Here is a 16,392-nt window from a genome sequence, read left to right as displayed (position 1 = left end):
GAGCTTCCACTGTTGCTGCTTATACCCCCAGCCTCCACACTCCATGCTGCCACCTCTGCCCTCATTCTTCACCTTCTTCATCCACCCCTCCCTGAACCCAGCTTTCTCCTCTAGGTCTCCTGTTGGGGGGCATCTGTTCCGGAAAGCTTGCCCCCACCCCCAGGCTGGGTTCTGTGCAGAGACGAGTCAGAGCCGACTCATGTGTGTCTTCTCCCAACTCATGTGTGTCTCCTCCCAACTCTGCCTTCAATGATACCATTTTGGTAGCTTGCAGTCAGTCATGGTGGGAATATTCACACCATGGAAACTGGCAAATGCTACCAATTGGTACTGTCCCCCCAATTCAGAATGTGGTTGTTGTACAGTTGCCACCCCCCAACTGGATGATGTCTCTGTTCAGTGCCCCCTTCAGGTTGTCACAGCCTCCTGGCTTCCCTTTATCAGGCTGTATTGAATGTTGAACTACCTGCCTGTCATTCTCCACACCAGCCTGAGCTCCTGGAGGGCAGTGTCACCACTGCCCATCTCAGGCCAGCGTACACCCTGCACACGTGCTCATGATGTCTGCTAGACAGCAGCAGACTCTCTGGGCAGCTCACAGGGCTGCTGTGTGGGGTGGTCCCATGGGACAGCAGGCTGGCCCCACCCGCACAGCCATTCTCTTTAGAGGACACTTGGGTGCTCTCTGAGGATCCATGGGACAAAGCTCTGGTCCAAGTCACTGCCAGAGGAGGGAGGCAGAGGAGGCAATGTACTTCCCAGAAAGGTCAAGTTGTTTTGAAGTCTTGAAGCTGAATTTTATGGGACCATTCGGAGCACCCATCTGTTCTTAACAGGGCCCAGCCTGTGCATCTCAGGTCCATGTGGTGTATATTTCTATTAATTAAAAAAAAATCTTCTGCTATTGTATATTTTATTACGAGAGATACCCCAGCAGCCCTGGAGTCACCTGAATTCTTCCTTCTCCTCCTCTTCTCCCTCGTCTCTCTTTCCCAAGCAGGGTAGCTTGGATTCCCCCTCCTACCTACCCCTGCTAGGTCGGGATAAGTTTTGGGGGCCTTACAATTCCCAGGGAAGCTGCCTTAAAGGAAAAGATAGCTGCCATCGCAAGGGGGAAGGGCATTTGAGAACTGTCTGAGTTTCTGGGCTCCTAAATCTTCACAAACGGAACTTTTAGCAGTGCTGTTCCCTTCTAAGGCCACCTTAGCAGCATGAACCAAGAGCTTAAAGATGCTCATGTCGGGCTGGGCGTGGTGGCTCATGCCTGTAATCCCAGCACTTTGGGAGGCTGAGGCAGGTGGATCACCTGAGGTCAGGAGTTCAAGACTAGCCTGACCAACATGGAGAAACCCCGTCTCTACTAAAAGTACAAAATTAGCCGGGTGTGGTGGCACATATCTGTAATCTCAGCTACTCGGGAGGCTGAGGCAGGAGAATCGCTTGAACCTGGGAGGTGGAGGTTGCAGTGAGCCAAGATCGTGCCATTGCACTCCAGCCTGGTCAACAAAAGCGAAACTCCATCTCAAAAAAAAAAAAAAAAAAAAAAAAGATGCTCACTTTTTGACCGGAAATACCCCCCGATGGTCTCAGGGAAAGCATGAGAGGTATGTCCAAGTATTTATGTACAAGGGCCTTTGTCACAGTTCCAATTATAACAGCAAGATGTTAGAATAATCTGAGTGTTCAGCATGGCCCCAGGAGGCTGCGTATATACTAATAACAGCATTTTCAACATTATTTGGTAACATGGAAAAACGCCCAGGACATGATGTTAAGGGAGAAAAGCAGAAAACAAAAGAAATATATCATATTTTAAATTTTATGTAGAAAAATATGTTAGTATACGTGTTTATGTATGCTTGTGTGTATGTATGTATGTGAGTTATTTAAAAAAATAAGAATTTAGACTTCAAAACCATTTGGGGGCAGTAGCACCTCTCCCATTTTGCCACACTTCCCACAATGCAAAGCCAGCCTGTTCTCTCTCACTGTCCTCTCTCCCAGAAATTCCCTTTGGCATCTGAATGAAACCCGCTAATCTCACGTTAGATCCAAGAAGAGTGACAGGCAATTGTGTATTCATTTAAGAAAAGTGCCTGTGGGAGATATAGTATCTTCTGTTTTATATAAATATATTATGCTTTAGCATAATAAGCATCTCATAATTTGATTGGAACATTCTATTTCACTCATCACACTGTTTCAGTATAACAGTGACTGGCATCTATTACAGCAGATTCTGGAATGCCACCCCACTGCACATATTTTTGAAGCTAATATTCCAGGCTGTTATTCTGGGGCTCTCCAGGCCCTCCCCAACGCCCCCCTCCAGAAACCAAGCAGAACCACCCACTCCCATACATGCACATGTCGAGGGGCTTAGCAGGAAGTCTGCAGAAAATCTATGGATAATAAAGCTTCTGCAGGATAATTGGATTGGGAGTGATTTCTGCTACCTTATCTTCTAAAACTGTTTTACTATAAGAGAAATGTAAGCGGGGGGGGAAAAAAAGCCAAAAAAAACCAAAAAAACAAAAAACACTAAGGAGTGGGGAAACAAGTACAGTTTGTTGGCTAAGGCAAATTGCTTGGAAGATAACCTAAACATTTCATTCAAATCTGTGCTTTCTGCAGCTCCAGGACTCAGAGGCCGAGGTTACTGAGGAGGATCCCAGGGTGCGCGCCCAGCAGCTCCATCACCGGGTGCTGACCCTGCAGTGCCAGCTCAGGGACCAGGCTGCTGCCCACCAGGCGTCTCTGGACGAGGCCACCCGCCTCCAGGAGGAGCTCCAGGCCAAGGTGTGGGAAGTGCTTTCTTTCCCCTCTTGTCAGCCAGGGCTCCCACACCCAGGGCGTTTTGGAAGTGAACAAGGATTTGCTGAGATCTCCCTGACCCAGCCAGTTGGGAGCAGGTACTGGATTTTTAAAGTATAGGACAGTACCAGGAAAAAAAAACACAGGCTCTATGATTCCGTCCCTGTTAAATTTAAAAAATGCACATATGTGGTTTCTTCAAAAAGTCAAGCAGGTTTACAGTGTCATATAAATAAAAGTCAAAGCCCTTCCTCTGTTGGAAGGAAGTGGGTGTGACTATGACACGGTGGTGCAGATGCAAACCTATACAGTTACCAGAATTGCACGGAACTTAACACGCAGACGCACATATGTAAAACAGGAGAGGTCTGAAAAAGATCAGTGAATTGTGGCCATTTCAATTCCTGGTTGTGACATGACACTATAGTTTTGCAAAATATTCCCACTGGGGGAAACCGGGCAAAATGTACAAGGTGCACTCCAGCCCAGGCAACAGAGCAAGACCCTGTCTCTAAGAAACATGTACAAGAGGGCTCTCTGTATTATTTCTTACAACTGTCTGCAAATCTAAATCATCTAAAATATAAAAGCTTTCCTTCTCCTCAACCTCAACATTTTCTGACTTCCAATATTTTTTCAACTATATCTCCCCACTTTCTGAATGTGTGTGTATGTGTACATGTTTGAAATTATACTGTACAAAACTATTCTGCATCTTCATTTTGTCATTTAACTAAGAATCTTGTTGTATTTCATATCAACGCATGCAAAGTGACCTCATTCCTTTAAAATCGTGTGTTAATTATGCCATCGTGAGGCCAAATCATAACTTATTTAATCAAGTTTTTTGTTTGTAGAAATTCAAGTTGTTTCCGTTTCTTTGCATTACAAACACAGCTCCAGTGAACATTTTTCTCTTTCTCTCGGCAGACACTTCTGCTGTATATCTAAATGGCAAATTTCTAGCAAAAGAAAGGATACATAAATCATTAACTGTGATAGGTAATGGCAAATAACCCTCCAAAATTATAGCATCATTTATACTCCTGCCAAGAAGAAACGAGTCTATTCATTTGCCCATAACTTGTTATCCTGAATGTTAGCAACTTTACAACTTTTGGACAAGTCGATGGATGAAAAATACAGCCTCAGCATTACGGTATAATTTCTAGCTTTTCTCCCATGTGTTCTTTGTAAGATCAAAGCATGTTATATGTAGAGTTTTGCGTTCATTTGTCCATGTGGCTGCATAGTCTTCATACGTATGATTGTTTGACTGTGTAGTAATCTATGATTGTCTATGATTGTTTGTGTAGTAATCTATTGGGTGGATGTGGTTTCCTTAGCTATTCCCCAATTGTTGCATCTAGAGCTATTTCTATGAACTTACACATAACTGTTTATATATAACAGTTCAGAGAACTGGGACTACTGGCTCCAAAGGTGGGAATATTGTTGATTCTTAACTATATATCACAAATTGCTTTCCAAAGTAGTGGTATCCACTTCCATGCCCCCAGCAATAAATGAGTGTGTCTTGTTCACCGTGTCTTCAACCAACACAAGAGCTAGTATTGCTTTTTTCTCTTATCTGTCACTGGCCTGTGGGGAGGAGGTGTGTGTGGAAAGTTCAGTTACACATGAATTAGACTTTAAGTAGATTTCAAATTATTTTCATTCTTTTTTCTTTCTGCTCAGTTTCAATATTTCCTTTGAATCTCTCTTCCAGCTAAATGATACTCTTTGGATGAATCTAATTTACTCTTAAACTCACTTTAGTTCTTAATTTCAGTTAGTCTATTTTGCAGGTCGAGAATTTCCCTATGATTCTTTTTTGTAGTTCTCAGTTTTATGATGAAATTTTTGTAATGTAATTCCTGAACATCTCAATCGCAGTTGCTTTAAAGAGGAAGAGTGTCTCTGATAACTTCATTTTATGTTCTCACCAGCAGTGTAGGAAGGTTCCAACTTCTCATCCTCACTAACATTTGCTACTAGCTGTCTTTTTTATCAAAGACATCCTAGTTAGTGGGAGATTGTCTCTCATTGGTTTTGAGTTGTATTTTCTGATGACTAATAATGTGGAACATCTTTTCACGTGCTTGTGGGTCATTTGTATGTCTTATTTGAAGTAGAGTTTATTCAGATTCTTCCCATTTTTCTAATAGGGTTAATTGACTCTCTTTTTGTTGAGTTGTGAGAGTTCCTTTTATGTTCTAGATAGAAGCCCTTTCTTAGATATATGATTTGCAAATATTTCCTCCAATTCTGTAGGTTATCTTTTTAATTTCTTCTTGTTCACTTTTTGATTGCAAATGCCCAATACTTATCTCACTGTGGCATATTTATGTTATTTCCTAAAGTGAAGCAGACAGAAGGTTTAATCCAAGCCTGCATATATGATTGAGTGCCTTTTGAATATAAGACAGTCTGCTTAAAGCTGGAATTTTACTCTTTGAATGTATTAGGAATGGTGTGCCAAAACAGATATATGGAAATATGCACTGAAATCTTGTTTGTAAAACAAAGAAGCAGAACTAATATAAATTTCCATAAACAAGGAACTGGTTAAATCAATTTTGTTTTGACTTTGTAATTAAATAACATGCAAGATTTTAAAAGAATGAGGTCAGTTTCTATGTGTTAATGTGACAATAACATCAAAATTTTTGTATCACATACAAACTGATCTCATTCTTTTAAAATCTTGCATATTATTTAATTATGAAGCAAGATACAAGATCTTTTGCACAGTATAATTTCATATACACACATTCTGATCCATATGGGTATGTTGGTCAGAAGAGGTTGCGGGTGAGGAAGAGGCTTGTTGCTTTTTATTTGATTTTTTTAACTGACTACAAAGGGACTGAGAGAGTTAGAAGAACTCACACGACACCTGTTTTGTTGTATCTTACGGGTCCAGAATTCAGATAGGACTCGGCTAGGCCGTTCTGCCCTCCAGGGGATCAGTGGGCATGACTTAGTGGTATCCAGCTGGATGCCAGGCTTGGCTGGGGGGTCCCCGGCGGCCTCACTCACGTCCTGGCCCCTCTACAGGGTGGCGGAAGGCAGCTCCCACTGGTGCCTTCCCATTTTTCTGTCATGTCTCACGGTGTCCCCAGCGAGCACTTGGAATTCTTAAATCCTGGCTCAGAAACAGAAGAGACCCAAAGTGGAAGCTGCCAGTCCTCTTCAAGGCCGGGCCCACAAAGGCCCCAGGGCCACTTCCACTGCGTTCTATGAGTCAAGGCATCTCAGGCCAGCCCAGATCTGAGGGAAGGGGATAGGAACCCCCTCCATGGGAAGCAGTCTCAAAGAATCTGTGTCCAGCTTTCATCTGCGCCTAATAGTAACATCAGTTTATTGATCACTGACAGGTGCCAGGGCTTGTTCTAAGCACTTTACATGAATGGGTTCACTGAATCCTCACTACAGTTCTCACCAGCGAATGGGCACTCATATGAGCCCCCTTCACAGATGAGAAGACTGAGGCAGAGAGAGTGTCTTGCACAAGATCTCAGTTCTAGCGACTGGCTGAGCCGGGATTAGGACCCCTGCTGTCTGGCTCAGGAACTTGCATGTTTATCACAAGACCAGAAAACTGCCGGGCTGCTTGGAGACTCAGAAGAGGGCTTGGAGCTGGCCGCAGCCACTGCAGCTGGGCAGAGCTGATTTTTTTTTTTTTTTTTCCCGAGACGGAGTCTCGCTCTGTTGCCCAGGCTGGAGTGCAGTGGCGCAATCTCGGCTCACTGCAAGCTCCGCCTCTCGGGTTTACGCCATTCTCCTGCCTTAGCCTCCTGAGTAGCTGGGACTACAGGTGCCCACCAACACGCCCGGCTAATTTTTTTTCTGTATTATTTTAGTAGAGATGGGGTTTCACCGTGTTAGCCAGGATGGTCTCTATCTCCTGACCTCGTGATCCGCCCGCCTCGGCCTCCCAAAGTGCTGGGATTACAGGCGTGAGCCACTGCGCCCAGCTGAGCTGATTCTTGAATATTCAGAACATCTGTCCTCCCCTGATCCTGCCAGGCAGGTGGTGGGAAAGGCCCCTGTTCCCGGCACTGAGTCCCCGTGAGGGTAAAGAGGGCAGGAAACTGCCAGCTGCTCTAAGCCCAGCTTGCCTGGGGAAGCTCTGGACAGTGGTAAGTGACAGTGCAGTATTGTCAAAAATGTCGCTTTTATTTCAGCTTGAAGAACTTCAGAAAAAGCAACATGAAGCAAAGTTGGCGGTGACTCCCCTGAAGGTAATATGTTCATAAAATCAATATGAAATGCCTCTTTCAAAACAAAAGAGAGTTTAGTATTTTTCCTATTAGACATGTAATCCACTTGTATTGTGTAAAAGTCTGGATAGGGCCAGGCACGGTGGCTCACACCCGTAATCCCAGCACTTTGGAGGCTGAGGCGGGTGGATTGCTTGCGCTCAGGAGTTTGAGACTGGCCTGGGCAACATGGCAAAATCCCATCTCTACAGAAAATACAAAAATTAGCCAGGCATGGTGGCGTGCGTCTATAGTCCCAGTTACTTGGGAGGGCTGTGGTGGGAGGATTGCTTGAACCCAGGAGGTCAAGGCTGCAGTGAGCCGAGATCACGTCACTGCTCTCCAGCTTGGGCAACAGAGTAAGCCCCTGACTCAAAACAAAACAAAACAAAACATAACAAAACAAAACAACCGCAAAGAAGAATGAAGGAGACAGAAAGCAGCAGCCCCTGCTTGCACATGGCAGTTCCATGTCTTTTCCTCCAGTACAGTTTCCCATGTGTTTGAGAGCCTACGATGCCTGTACGTTTGCCTCCTGCTGTACGTTCGTATGTTCGCACTCGATGGGGTGACCTAGGAGGTGGGTCCCAGCCTTTGAGGCTGCACTATTCATGCTGGGGTGAAGCACGAGAGGCCTTGGTCCATACAATCACCACCCCTGCGCTCTATGCTCAAGCCCCTTCCTTTCTATCGCTCCCTCTTTTGTATAATTAATTGTATACAAACACTGTGATGTCCTTTTTTTTTTTTTTGAGACAGAGTGTCACTCTGTCACCCAGGCTGGAGTGCAATGGTGTGATCTTGGCTCACTGCAACCTCTGCCTCCCGGGTTCAAGTGATTCTCCTGTCTCAGCCTCCCAAATAGCTGGGATTACAGGCATGCGCCACCACACCCGGCTAATTTTTGTATTTTTAGCAGAGACAGCGTTTCGCCATGTTGGCCAGGGTGGTCTCAAACTCCTGCCCTCAGGTGATCCACCCCCCTTGGCCTCCCGAAGTGCTGAGATTTCAGGCGTGAGCCACCATATCCGGCTGATTTACAGGTTTTCTCAGAAAGGTTTTCTCCACGTATCTAGACATTTATGTTTAAGATCAATTCCTGGAAATGTCATTACTCGCCCATGGGGTTTAATATGTTCTTTGCTAGCAGGACACAGAATTTGGTTAAGGTAACACATTTCATCTCAAACATGGGTCTGGATCTGGGGAGAAGCTGGGGCTCTGCTCTTTCTCTCTGGCCTCAGGGCAGAGTGGAGAGGGAGGTGCCCTGGACTGGGCATCAGCAGAACCTGGTTATGCCCTGGACTCCCGCCGACCTGCAGAGTCATCCTCCCTCTGGGGCCGCAGTTTCATCAGCCGTCAAATCAGAAACATGAGCCACACAGTTCCTAAAGTTACTTCCCACCCCACATTTCCATGTCTGTCTGAGCCTCGAGTTGGCGCCTGTAAAATAAAAATCGTCATAATTCCTGCCGAGCCCCTGCAGACGTGGTAGCTGGGAAGGTGCAGAGCAGACCCTGAGGCTCCCACAGTGCAAGGCTTCCCTCCTCCCCCCTCTCATCGTCATCATTTGCTGTGGAGCATTTCTTTAAATGGAGACCGCCATCCCTTTTAAAGTGCTATCGAAATGTGAGATAAGGATAGAAACACGACACTCGGTAGGTGCCTGCCTGCTTTTATCCTGGTGTCCATGACACCTTTTATCCTGATGTCCATGACAACCCCCATTGTACAGATGGGCAAGTCGAGGTGCAGAGGGGAGCTTGCTTACAGAGCTGGTCCGTGGTGGGGCCCAAATCCACGCTCTTAACCCTTGCTGCCTTGAGCCTAGACCCCATGGAAGGGGCAGTGCGGAACCCCTGGGGGTGTGTGGCCGTCTGCTCTGAAAGCAGCCTGGCTTCTGGGGGCAGGGAGGCATCGCAGGGAGGAGGCCGCTCTGCTGAGCTGAGGCAGAGCTGGAGATGGTGAGTAGGGGCCTCAGCTGACCCTCCGGCCCCCAGCCCCCCAGCTCAGCCATGCAGCCCTGGTGGGAGCTCGGCATCCATGGCCTCCCTCCCTTTCAGGCCAAGATAGCTTCCCTGGTCCAGAAGTGCCAGGAGAGGAACCGCCTGATCACCCACCTGCTGCAGGAGCTGCACAGACATGGGCTGGGGAACCTCCTGCTCTCCGAGCTGGCACAGAACATGCTCAACGACGTGGCACTGGCTGAGTACGCGGCCGCCTTCCTGGCTCCGGAAGTCCCAGAGGTAGAGTCCCAGAGATGGCCCTGTCTCTGCTTCCTATGGGAGTGTGGGTGCGTCCCTTGCATGCCCCTGCCTGACTGGAACAGCCCCTCCTTTCCTCCCTCCCTCCATCCACAGACACTACCCAAGAAGACACCCCCTGGCTTTTCCTCTGTGCCCGTGCCTGTGCCCTGGGTGGGCATGGGAAGATGCATCTGGCAATCCTTACCCTTTACAGTGCTCAGGAAATGGTGCAGGGCACAGATGTAAACAGTGATTGTAATTCAGCGTCATACAAGCTTCATTGCGTGTGTGTCAGAAGACGGGTCTTTTGTGCCGGGACCTGTGCACTGGCCACTTCATCTGGCAGGTTGCTTCGGTCGCCCCATGACCTCCTGTCCATATTTCAAGGTACAGGTGTGACCTTGCCCAGGCAGCCTGCTCTGAGCCCCGCAGACCAGAGAGTTAGCCACAGCCTTCCCTGTGCTCCATTGCACGTGGCCCCACGTGACAGGGCATGAGCAGGGAGCTCTCCCGCTGTTGCAGGAGTTTGTGGGCCCCTCTCCAAAGGGCCCAGAGCCGCTCCATAGCCATCTTTGTCTTCCCAGTGCCTGGCTCTGAGAATCTGCCACAAACCTGGAAGAATGTTTGTTGAATGAATGAAATAATGAACCAAATGAATGAGAATCTCCTCTCCCAGTGGTCAACAAAAGAGGAAACTGAGGCCAGAGAGGTTAGGAGATGTGCTCTGGGTCACGCAGGCAGTGCACGTGGGGACAAGTGCCAGCTCTCCTGACTACAGTCAGCACCCACGGGTGCCCAGCCGTGCCTGCCCACACACATACTTGCAGCCCCGTTCCCGGGGACAAGCCAGCAACGCCCCTGCCAGACTAGCTGCGCTCCTTATGTGCACAGGCGAGACCAGCTCCTACGGTAAACACAGCTGGGGCTGTTTTCCACGGTCCCTCCAGGCTCTGCCTATAGGGCTTGCTCTCAGCCCCTTGGCACCAAGTCTGAGTCTCCCTCTGCAGCTCTGCCCAGCCTGGTCTCTGCAAGGCCAACCTCCTCTGACCCTTCCTTTCCCTCACAGCCTTGAGAGGTCCCCTCTGGTCCAAATCATTGCACAGCAGAGATGGAGGCCTGGAGGCCAAGAGGCATGTTCAAGGCCATTTGTTGACTCGATTCATAGGCAGAACTTGAATCCAGAGCCCCAGACTCCCAGTCTGTTGCTCTTCTCTTTGCCCAAGGGGTACAAGACTCCTTCAGAACTAGAATAAGGGTGAGAAACGAGAGCAGAATTTTGTCAAAGTGCCTGCATAGTCCTTGCGATCCAGATATCTGGGGCTTAAGTGAGATAAAATTGAAAGCAGGCCAGGCGCGGTGGCTCATACCTGTAATCCCAGCACTTTGGGAGGCTGGGGTGGGCGGATCCCAAGGTCAAGAGATTGAGACCATCCTGGCCAACATGGTGAAACCCCATCTCTACTAAAAATACAAAAATTAGCTGGGCATGGTGGCGTGTGCCTGTAGTCCCAGCTACTCAGGAGGCTGAGGCAGGAGAATCTCTTGAACCCCGGAAGTGGAGGTTGCAGTGAGCCGAGATCGCACCACTGCACTCCAGCCTGGCGACAGAGCAAGACTCCATCAAAAAAAAAAAATGGAAAGCAGAGTTCCAGGTTGTGAAAGTATCAAATAGCAAATGCAGCAGGTGTCACCCTGGAAGGCCGGCTGGCTGGCTGCTGAGGGGACATCATAGCAGCAGCCCACCTTCCAAGGGCTGCTCCTCACTCTCACAGGCCCTGGAACTAGAATTGAAATGTTCACTGTGGTTGGATAGGCTGACTTACAATGACCAAACTCACAGAGAATGATGTATACACTGGAATATTAATTTTTAAATTTCCTGCGAGAAATAGAACTATTACACAGGTTGAAGTATCTGATGAATGGATGAAAAATTGTCAGCATATTCTCTCCCTATAGTTGAGTTATCTGGAAAATCAAATTTTTTCATTCATTTCTTCATCTGTCACTTGAGAGGCCAGAATGAGAGCAGGGAGAGTTATTGCAATAATGTCATCGGACAGATTCATTCATCTCCTATAAGGATGTGCTTCTGGGCCCGGACATGCTTCCGTGGACCAGGGTGTCCCTGCCAGACCTTTTGAAAGTGAAAAAAAAAATTGTGATATGTTTCAGAAATTCAGAGAGCTCCAGGCTGGCTGCAGTGTGGTCCCCAGGGGAGGAGACCGGGGAGGCTGGGCTGATGGGAGGCCACAGGCACCTGTGCCCCGGCAGGGTGTCTGCATCTTGGTTCTTAGTGGAGAGTAGGGTGGGAGTGGCATTGGCCACTCCTCCTACTGGTAGCCGGGCAGGAAGCGGGTGTAGTGCTGCTTGCTTGATGGGCAGTAAGTCTCGATTCAGAGGACACAGATGGAATTCCCGATGGAGGCCTTTGGGCTCTGGCTAGGAGCCCAGGAGGACTGCCAGGATGGCTGGGGAGACTCTGATGAGCTGGGGGTGAGAAGTGCCAGAGCAGCAAGGGACAGGTCCTGGGAACTTCAGCCAGGCAGTGGAGGGCTGATGTACCTTCTAGGAACACCCCTGGAGGGTCCTGGGCTCCTGTTGCCCACAGTGTCCTGAGACGCTCCCATTCTCTGGCCCCTGCCTTTGGGTAGGAGGCATGGGCTGGGCTAGGGTCCTGACCGAACAGGCTGCCTTCATTTATCCAGCCAAGCCATGGCGGCCCAGGCTCACGCTGCCGTCCCCCTCGCACACTCTCCATGGATCTGCTTACTCCACCCTCCCAGCATCCTGCTGCAAAGCTCCACGGGGGACCCTGAGCCTCAGCACGTCCCAGGGCTGTTGAGGGGGTGGGGGCTGGGCCTCGGGCTGGGGCCCCTAAGCTCTACCCTTTCAGGAGGAGGTGACGTGGCGTGGTGCCCATGCAGGCGGCAGTCGGTGACCACCTCCCCTCCCTGCACGTGACTGAGTCTTTGTATTTCCATTTTCTTTTCTGGTCCTGGTTTGGGTGCGTGGTGGAAATTGAGCCTCAGTTCGTTCGGCCCCAGTACACTTTCTGCAGGCTGTGGTGATAGGCTGGGGGCCACGGGTCCTGGCGCCGCCGTCGGTGCTGGCATCTGCTGTTGTGCCATCCGGGTCACTAGTCTCCATGGGTCACCCTTGTTTCTGCCCTGGCTTCCCTCCTCCTGCTCTGCTGGTTCTTTCTAGCTCAGGTGCCTGTTCTGGAGATGGAGGGAATCCCACGAGGTCAGCCTGGCCACAGCAGAGGTCACTCTTCCTTCTGCTGGGAACACGGGTCTTGGCGCCTCCCTGATGTTAGCTGGAGATGGGCCGTCAGGGCAGGCAGGCTCCTGCTGTTCTCCGATTCCTAAAACCTGTCTGGAGTTCTTAATTCCACCTTGTCCCCCGGACACCTTGAGTGAGCAGGGCTCAGGGCACCCTCTTGGGCCTGTTTTGCTTCCTCTCCTATGCCCCCCTGACCCCTAGCCCCAGCAGACCTTTTTTTTTTTTTTCCTGTGTTTTGCCTGGACCTAGGCTGTTGATATTCACAAGCATGAAATGAGACACTTTTGCTGTTTGTATTCGGTTACATCGTCCCCTTTCCCTGTCCCTGAGACCTTGGAGGCAGAGGTCCAGGTACCAAAGGAGAGGAGAAGAGGGTTGCCGGGGCTCACCTGGGACACAGCGCTGGCTAAGATGGCAGCTGGCTCTCCTGCCCACCCCTAGGGTCTGGCCTGTGGTCCACTCCACAGATGGAAGGTCCCGTCAGAGAACAGAGAACTCCTGAGCTTCCTGTGCTCTTAGCTGGGTGGTTTCCTGTCCTCTCCCTGGGCACGGAGATTCACCTGCAGATGATGACACCCTGATTCTAAATAATGACCCATCTCATGAACTTGGCACTTGCCCTTCACCTACCTAAGCCACCTGTTGTCTTAGGCCAGGTGGGGGCTGCTGTACCCTATGGGGCTCTGCGAGGTTTGAATTAGACTAAAGACCCCATGTCAAATGCCTGGCACAGCACCTGTCACACACAGGCACCCAACAGCTTTTGGGGCACCTTCAAGCAAAACATCAGTTTTGCTCCCCTGGGAGCAGCCAGGGGCCTTGGGCACACTAGCAGGGGAGAGTCATCCAGTCGGGGCAAAGAGGTAGGTGACCTAGTAAGGAAGATGCTCATTTTACCTCCTCTCGCTCTGCTGTTTCCTCCTCCTGCCACCTCCTGCTTTCCTCTGGGTATTTGTCAACGAGATCTAGTTGCGGACCTTTGGAAATGGAATCTGGTCTAAAAAAGGAGCAGTCATACTCAGACAATTGAAGAATTGTCCCTCAAAGCCCTGAACTCCCCCAGTTCATTAAATCAGCAATCCCCAAGCCTGGGCCTCCAAGGATCCAGGCAATTATTTTCTCTTTAACTCCTGTCTTTTATGAAACTTGGAATATTCCCCTAAAAGTTTGCATGGGGAGAGAGGCAGGGCTCGGGAGAGTGTAGCACAAGGCTTCATCTGTCCCTTACTCTGTGTCACTGGCATTTAGTGGACATTCCTTCTCATATCGTTCTGGTGGACCCCTACAAAGGACACATTGGTACTGTATTTCTGTTCCGCAGATGGAGAGGGTGAGGCTCAGAGAATTCAACTGACTTGGCAAGGAATCAGTGAGTGGCAGAGGCAGGACCCAACCTGAGAAAGCCCGGCGGCTCTGCAGCCACTCCAGGCCAATGTGGTAGTTGAGGGGCTGGAAGAGACAAGGGTCCTTGCAACCCAACCACATACCGAATGCAGGGCCACCCAGAAGTCAGTTGAGTGCGCTTGAGGCTACTCTGCCGGTGTATCCTCTACGAAGGCGAACAAAACCTCAGTCTCGCATTGAAGGAGCCTCTGTCTAATGAGGAGACACCTGACTCTAAACCCAGGGGCAATAAAAGGCATTCATTCAAAGCCCTGGAAATAAGCAGAGAGGAGAGAGAGATGGATTGGAGGATATGCTTTCTGGAGTAGGAAGCACTCAGACCAGGCCTTGAAGGACAGAAAGCAGGATTTAACAGCTGGAAGGATGGAGTGAAGGTCTCAAGGCTGCGAGACCTGCATGGGCACAGGCACGGGGGTGGGAGAGTCCAGGGGGCTTGAAGACACAACGGTGTTGAAAGGGTGACAGCAAAGTGCTCTAAGAGCACCGTTCAGGAGCAGGCATTGTGCCTGGTACTGAAGCCTCCCAGGAGTGCTGGTGTGATCCGGTCACTACCAGAAGACGGCTGAGCCATAACCCATGCCCCAGAGTATTAGGCCTTCCACCAGTCAATCCAGTTAGAGGGGACCCTCATAGAGCCCAGGTGTCACTGCAGCATAGGAGGCGCTGTGTGAGAGGCAAGTGGCTGAACTCTGCCAGGTGGAGTCAGGGAAGACTTCGCAGAGGAGGCAACATTTGAATTGGGCCTTGACATCTAAGTAGAAGTTCACCAGAGACAGAGAGAGCGGGCAGAGCCCTTCCAGACATGGAGATGGCCTCCTATACCTGGAGGAAGAGCGTGAGCAGGGTGTTGGAAGTGGAGACAGGAAAGACAGTTATCAAAACAGCATGGCACACAGGCCCCTGCCCCATCAGAAACACCCAAGAGGAAGCGGGATCCAGGCTGCCGGTCTGGAAACAACTCTAACCCGCCTTGAAGATCCAGCAGTTGCTCTTGCTCAACCACTTGGGGGCCGTGGGCCAACCAATTGAGTGATCATTGCCATCTGACTTCTCACCTGCCCCGTGCAGTGCGGAACCAGGAGGACACTGGTCTGTGCGGCGGTGCAGGTGGTGCACTCAGATTCAAGCCCGACCTGAATTCCTGGGTGATTGAATCAGGGGCCTCAGGGGAGACATCAGAGCACCGGATGTCCTCATTAAAATATTTTTTAATAGCAGTTTCTAAAGCACTTTTATTACTGTCTCCATTTGGAGATTTAATTTGAGAAAAGGAAATGGAATCATTTTTTTGTGCCCATGTTTCCTAAGAGCAAAACCAATTCCTGTTTTCCTTTGAGTGTCCTGGAGAGAAGAGGAGGGAGGTCTTCACGCACACAGGCAGGGCTGGTCCTACACAGAATGCAGTTTTTTTCGGGGAGGGGTGATGGCCCTGCTTGGTCCAATTGCAGTCCTCTGTGCAAGGCTGTCCCTCCAGAGCCATGCAGAATAACTGCCAAGATGTCTTTTCTTGCAGACAAGCCACCACCTGGACGTCAAGTCTGAGATGACGGCAGCTTTAAGAGGTCAGTGTGATTTTTGATCAGGAAAAGTCTGTGTGCTCAGGAAAAGTCTGTGTGCTCAGAAAAAGTCCAGGCCAGCAGGACGCTGTGACAGGTGGGCCAGGGGGGAGATGCCCACTGTCGCGTTCATGCTACTAAAAGGAACGGGACCCACTTCTCCCTCCCCCTTTCCTATGTGGCATTGCCTTCTTATTTCACAATGAGAGAACACACTGAAAAAATACAAACATTCAAATTCCTCAGTGCTAGAGTTTCACTCCTGGAAACTCATCCTAAGTAGATAATTCTGTATGTGGAAAGACTCTATGGACAGGCATGTTCCTGCCAGTGCATCTATAATAGTGAAAAATTAGAGGGAAACCTCAGTATTGTTAATGAACCTATATAATCAGTGAAATACAACATAGTCATTAAAATGGTACTGAGAAACGCCATGCAACAGCATGGGAATTACCGTGTTCTACTAAGTTTAAAACTGTTAGGATATGGGCCAGGCACAGTGGCTCACGCCTGTAATCCCAGCACTTTGGGGGGCCAAGGCAGGTGGATCACGAGGTCAAGAGATGGAGACCATCCTGGCCAACATGGTGAAACCCCATCTCTACTAAAAATACAAAAATTAGCTGGGCGTGGTGGCACGTGCCTGTAGCCCCAGCTACTCGGGAGGCTGAGGCAGGAGAATGGCTGGAACCCGGGAGGGAGAGGTTGCAGTGAACCGAGATTGCACCACTGTACCCCAGCCTAGCGAAAGAGCGAGACTCCATCAAAAAAAAAAGAAAGAAAGAAAAAAGAAAAGAAAACACACACACACAACTCTTA

General features: G+C 49.3%; 1 protein-coding gene across 2 annotated transcripts in view; it reads left to right on the top strand.

The window, feature by feature from the left end:
• The window catches only part of C20H4orf50 (chromosome 20 C4orf50 homolog), a 67,505-nt gene that overhangs the window by 41,555 nt on the left and 9,558 nt on the right, over nt 1–16,392 (top strand). For both annotated transcript variants that reach the window (XM_030801075.1, XM_030801076.1), the window contains 4 exons: nt 2,635–2,799; nt 7,005–7,061; nt 9,143–9,325; nt 15,528–15,576. In XM_030801075.1, the coding sequence (XP_030656935.1) occupies nt 2,635–2,799; nt 7,005–7,061; nt 9,143–9,325; nt 15,528–15,576 (454 nt within the window). The remainder of the gene's footprint in view (nt 1–2,634; nt 2,800–7,004; nt 7,062–9,142; nt 9,326–15,527; nt 15,577–16,392) is intronic.

Source organism: Nomascus leucogenys, chromosome 20 (assembly GCF_006542625.1).
Source record: "Nomascus leucogenys isolate Asia chromosome 20, Asia_NLE_v1, whole genome shotgun sequence".
NCBI lineage: Eukaryota > Metazoa > Chordata > Mammalia > Primates > Hylobatidae > Nomascus > Nomascus leucogenys.
This window is presented reverse-complemented; position numbering and strand designations above follow the sequence as displayed.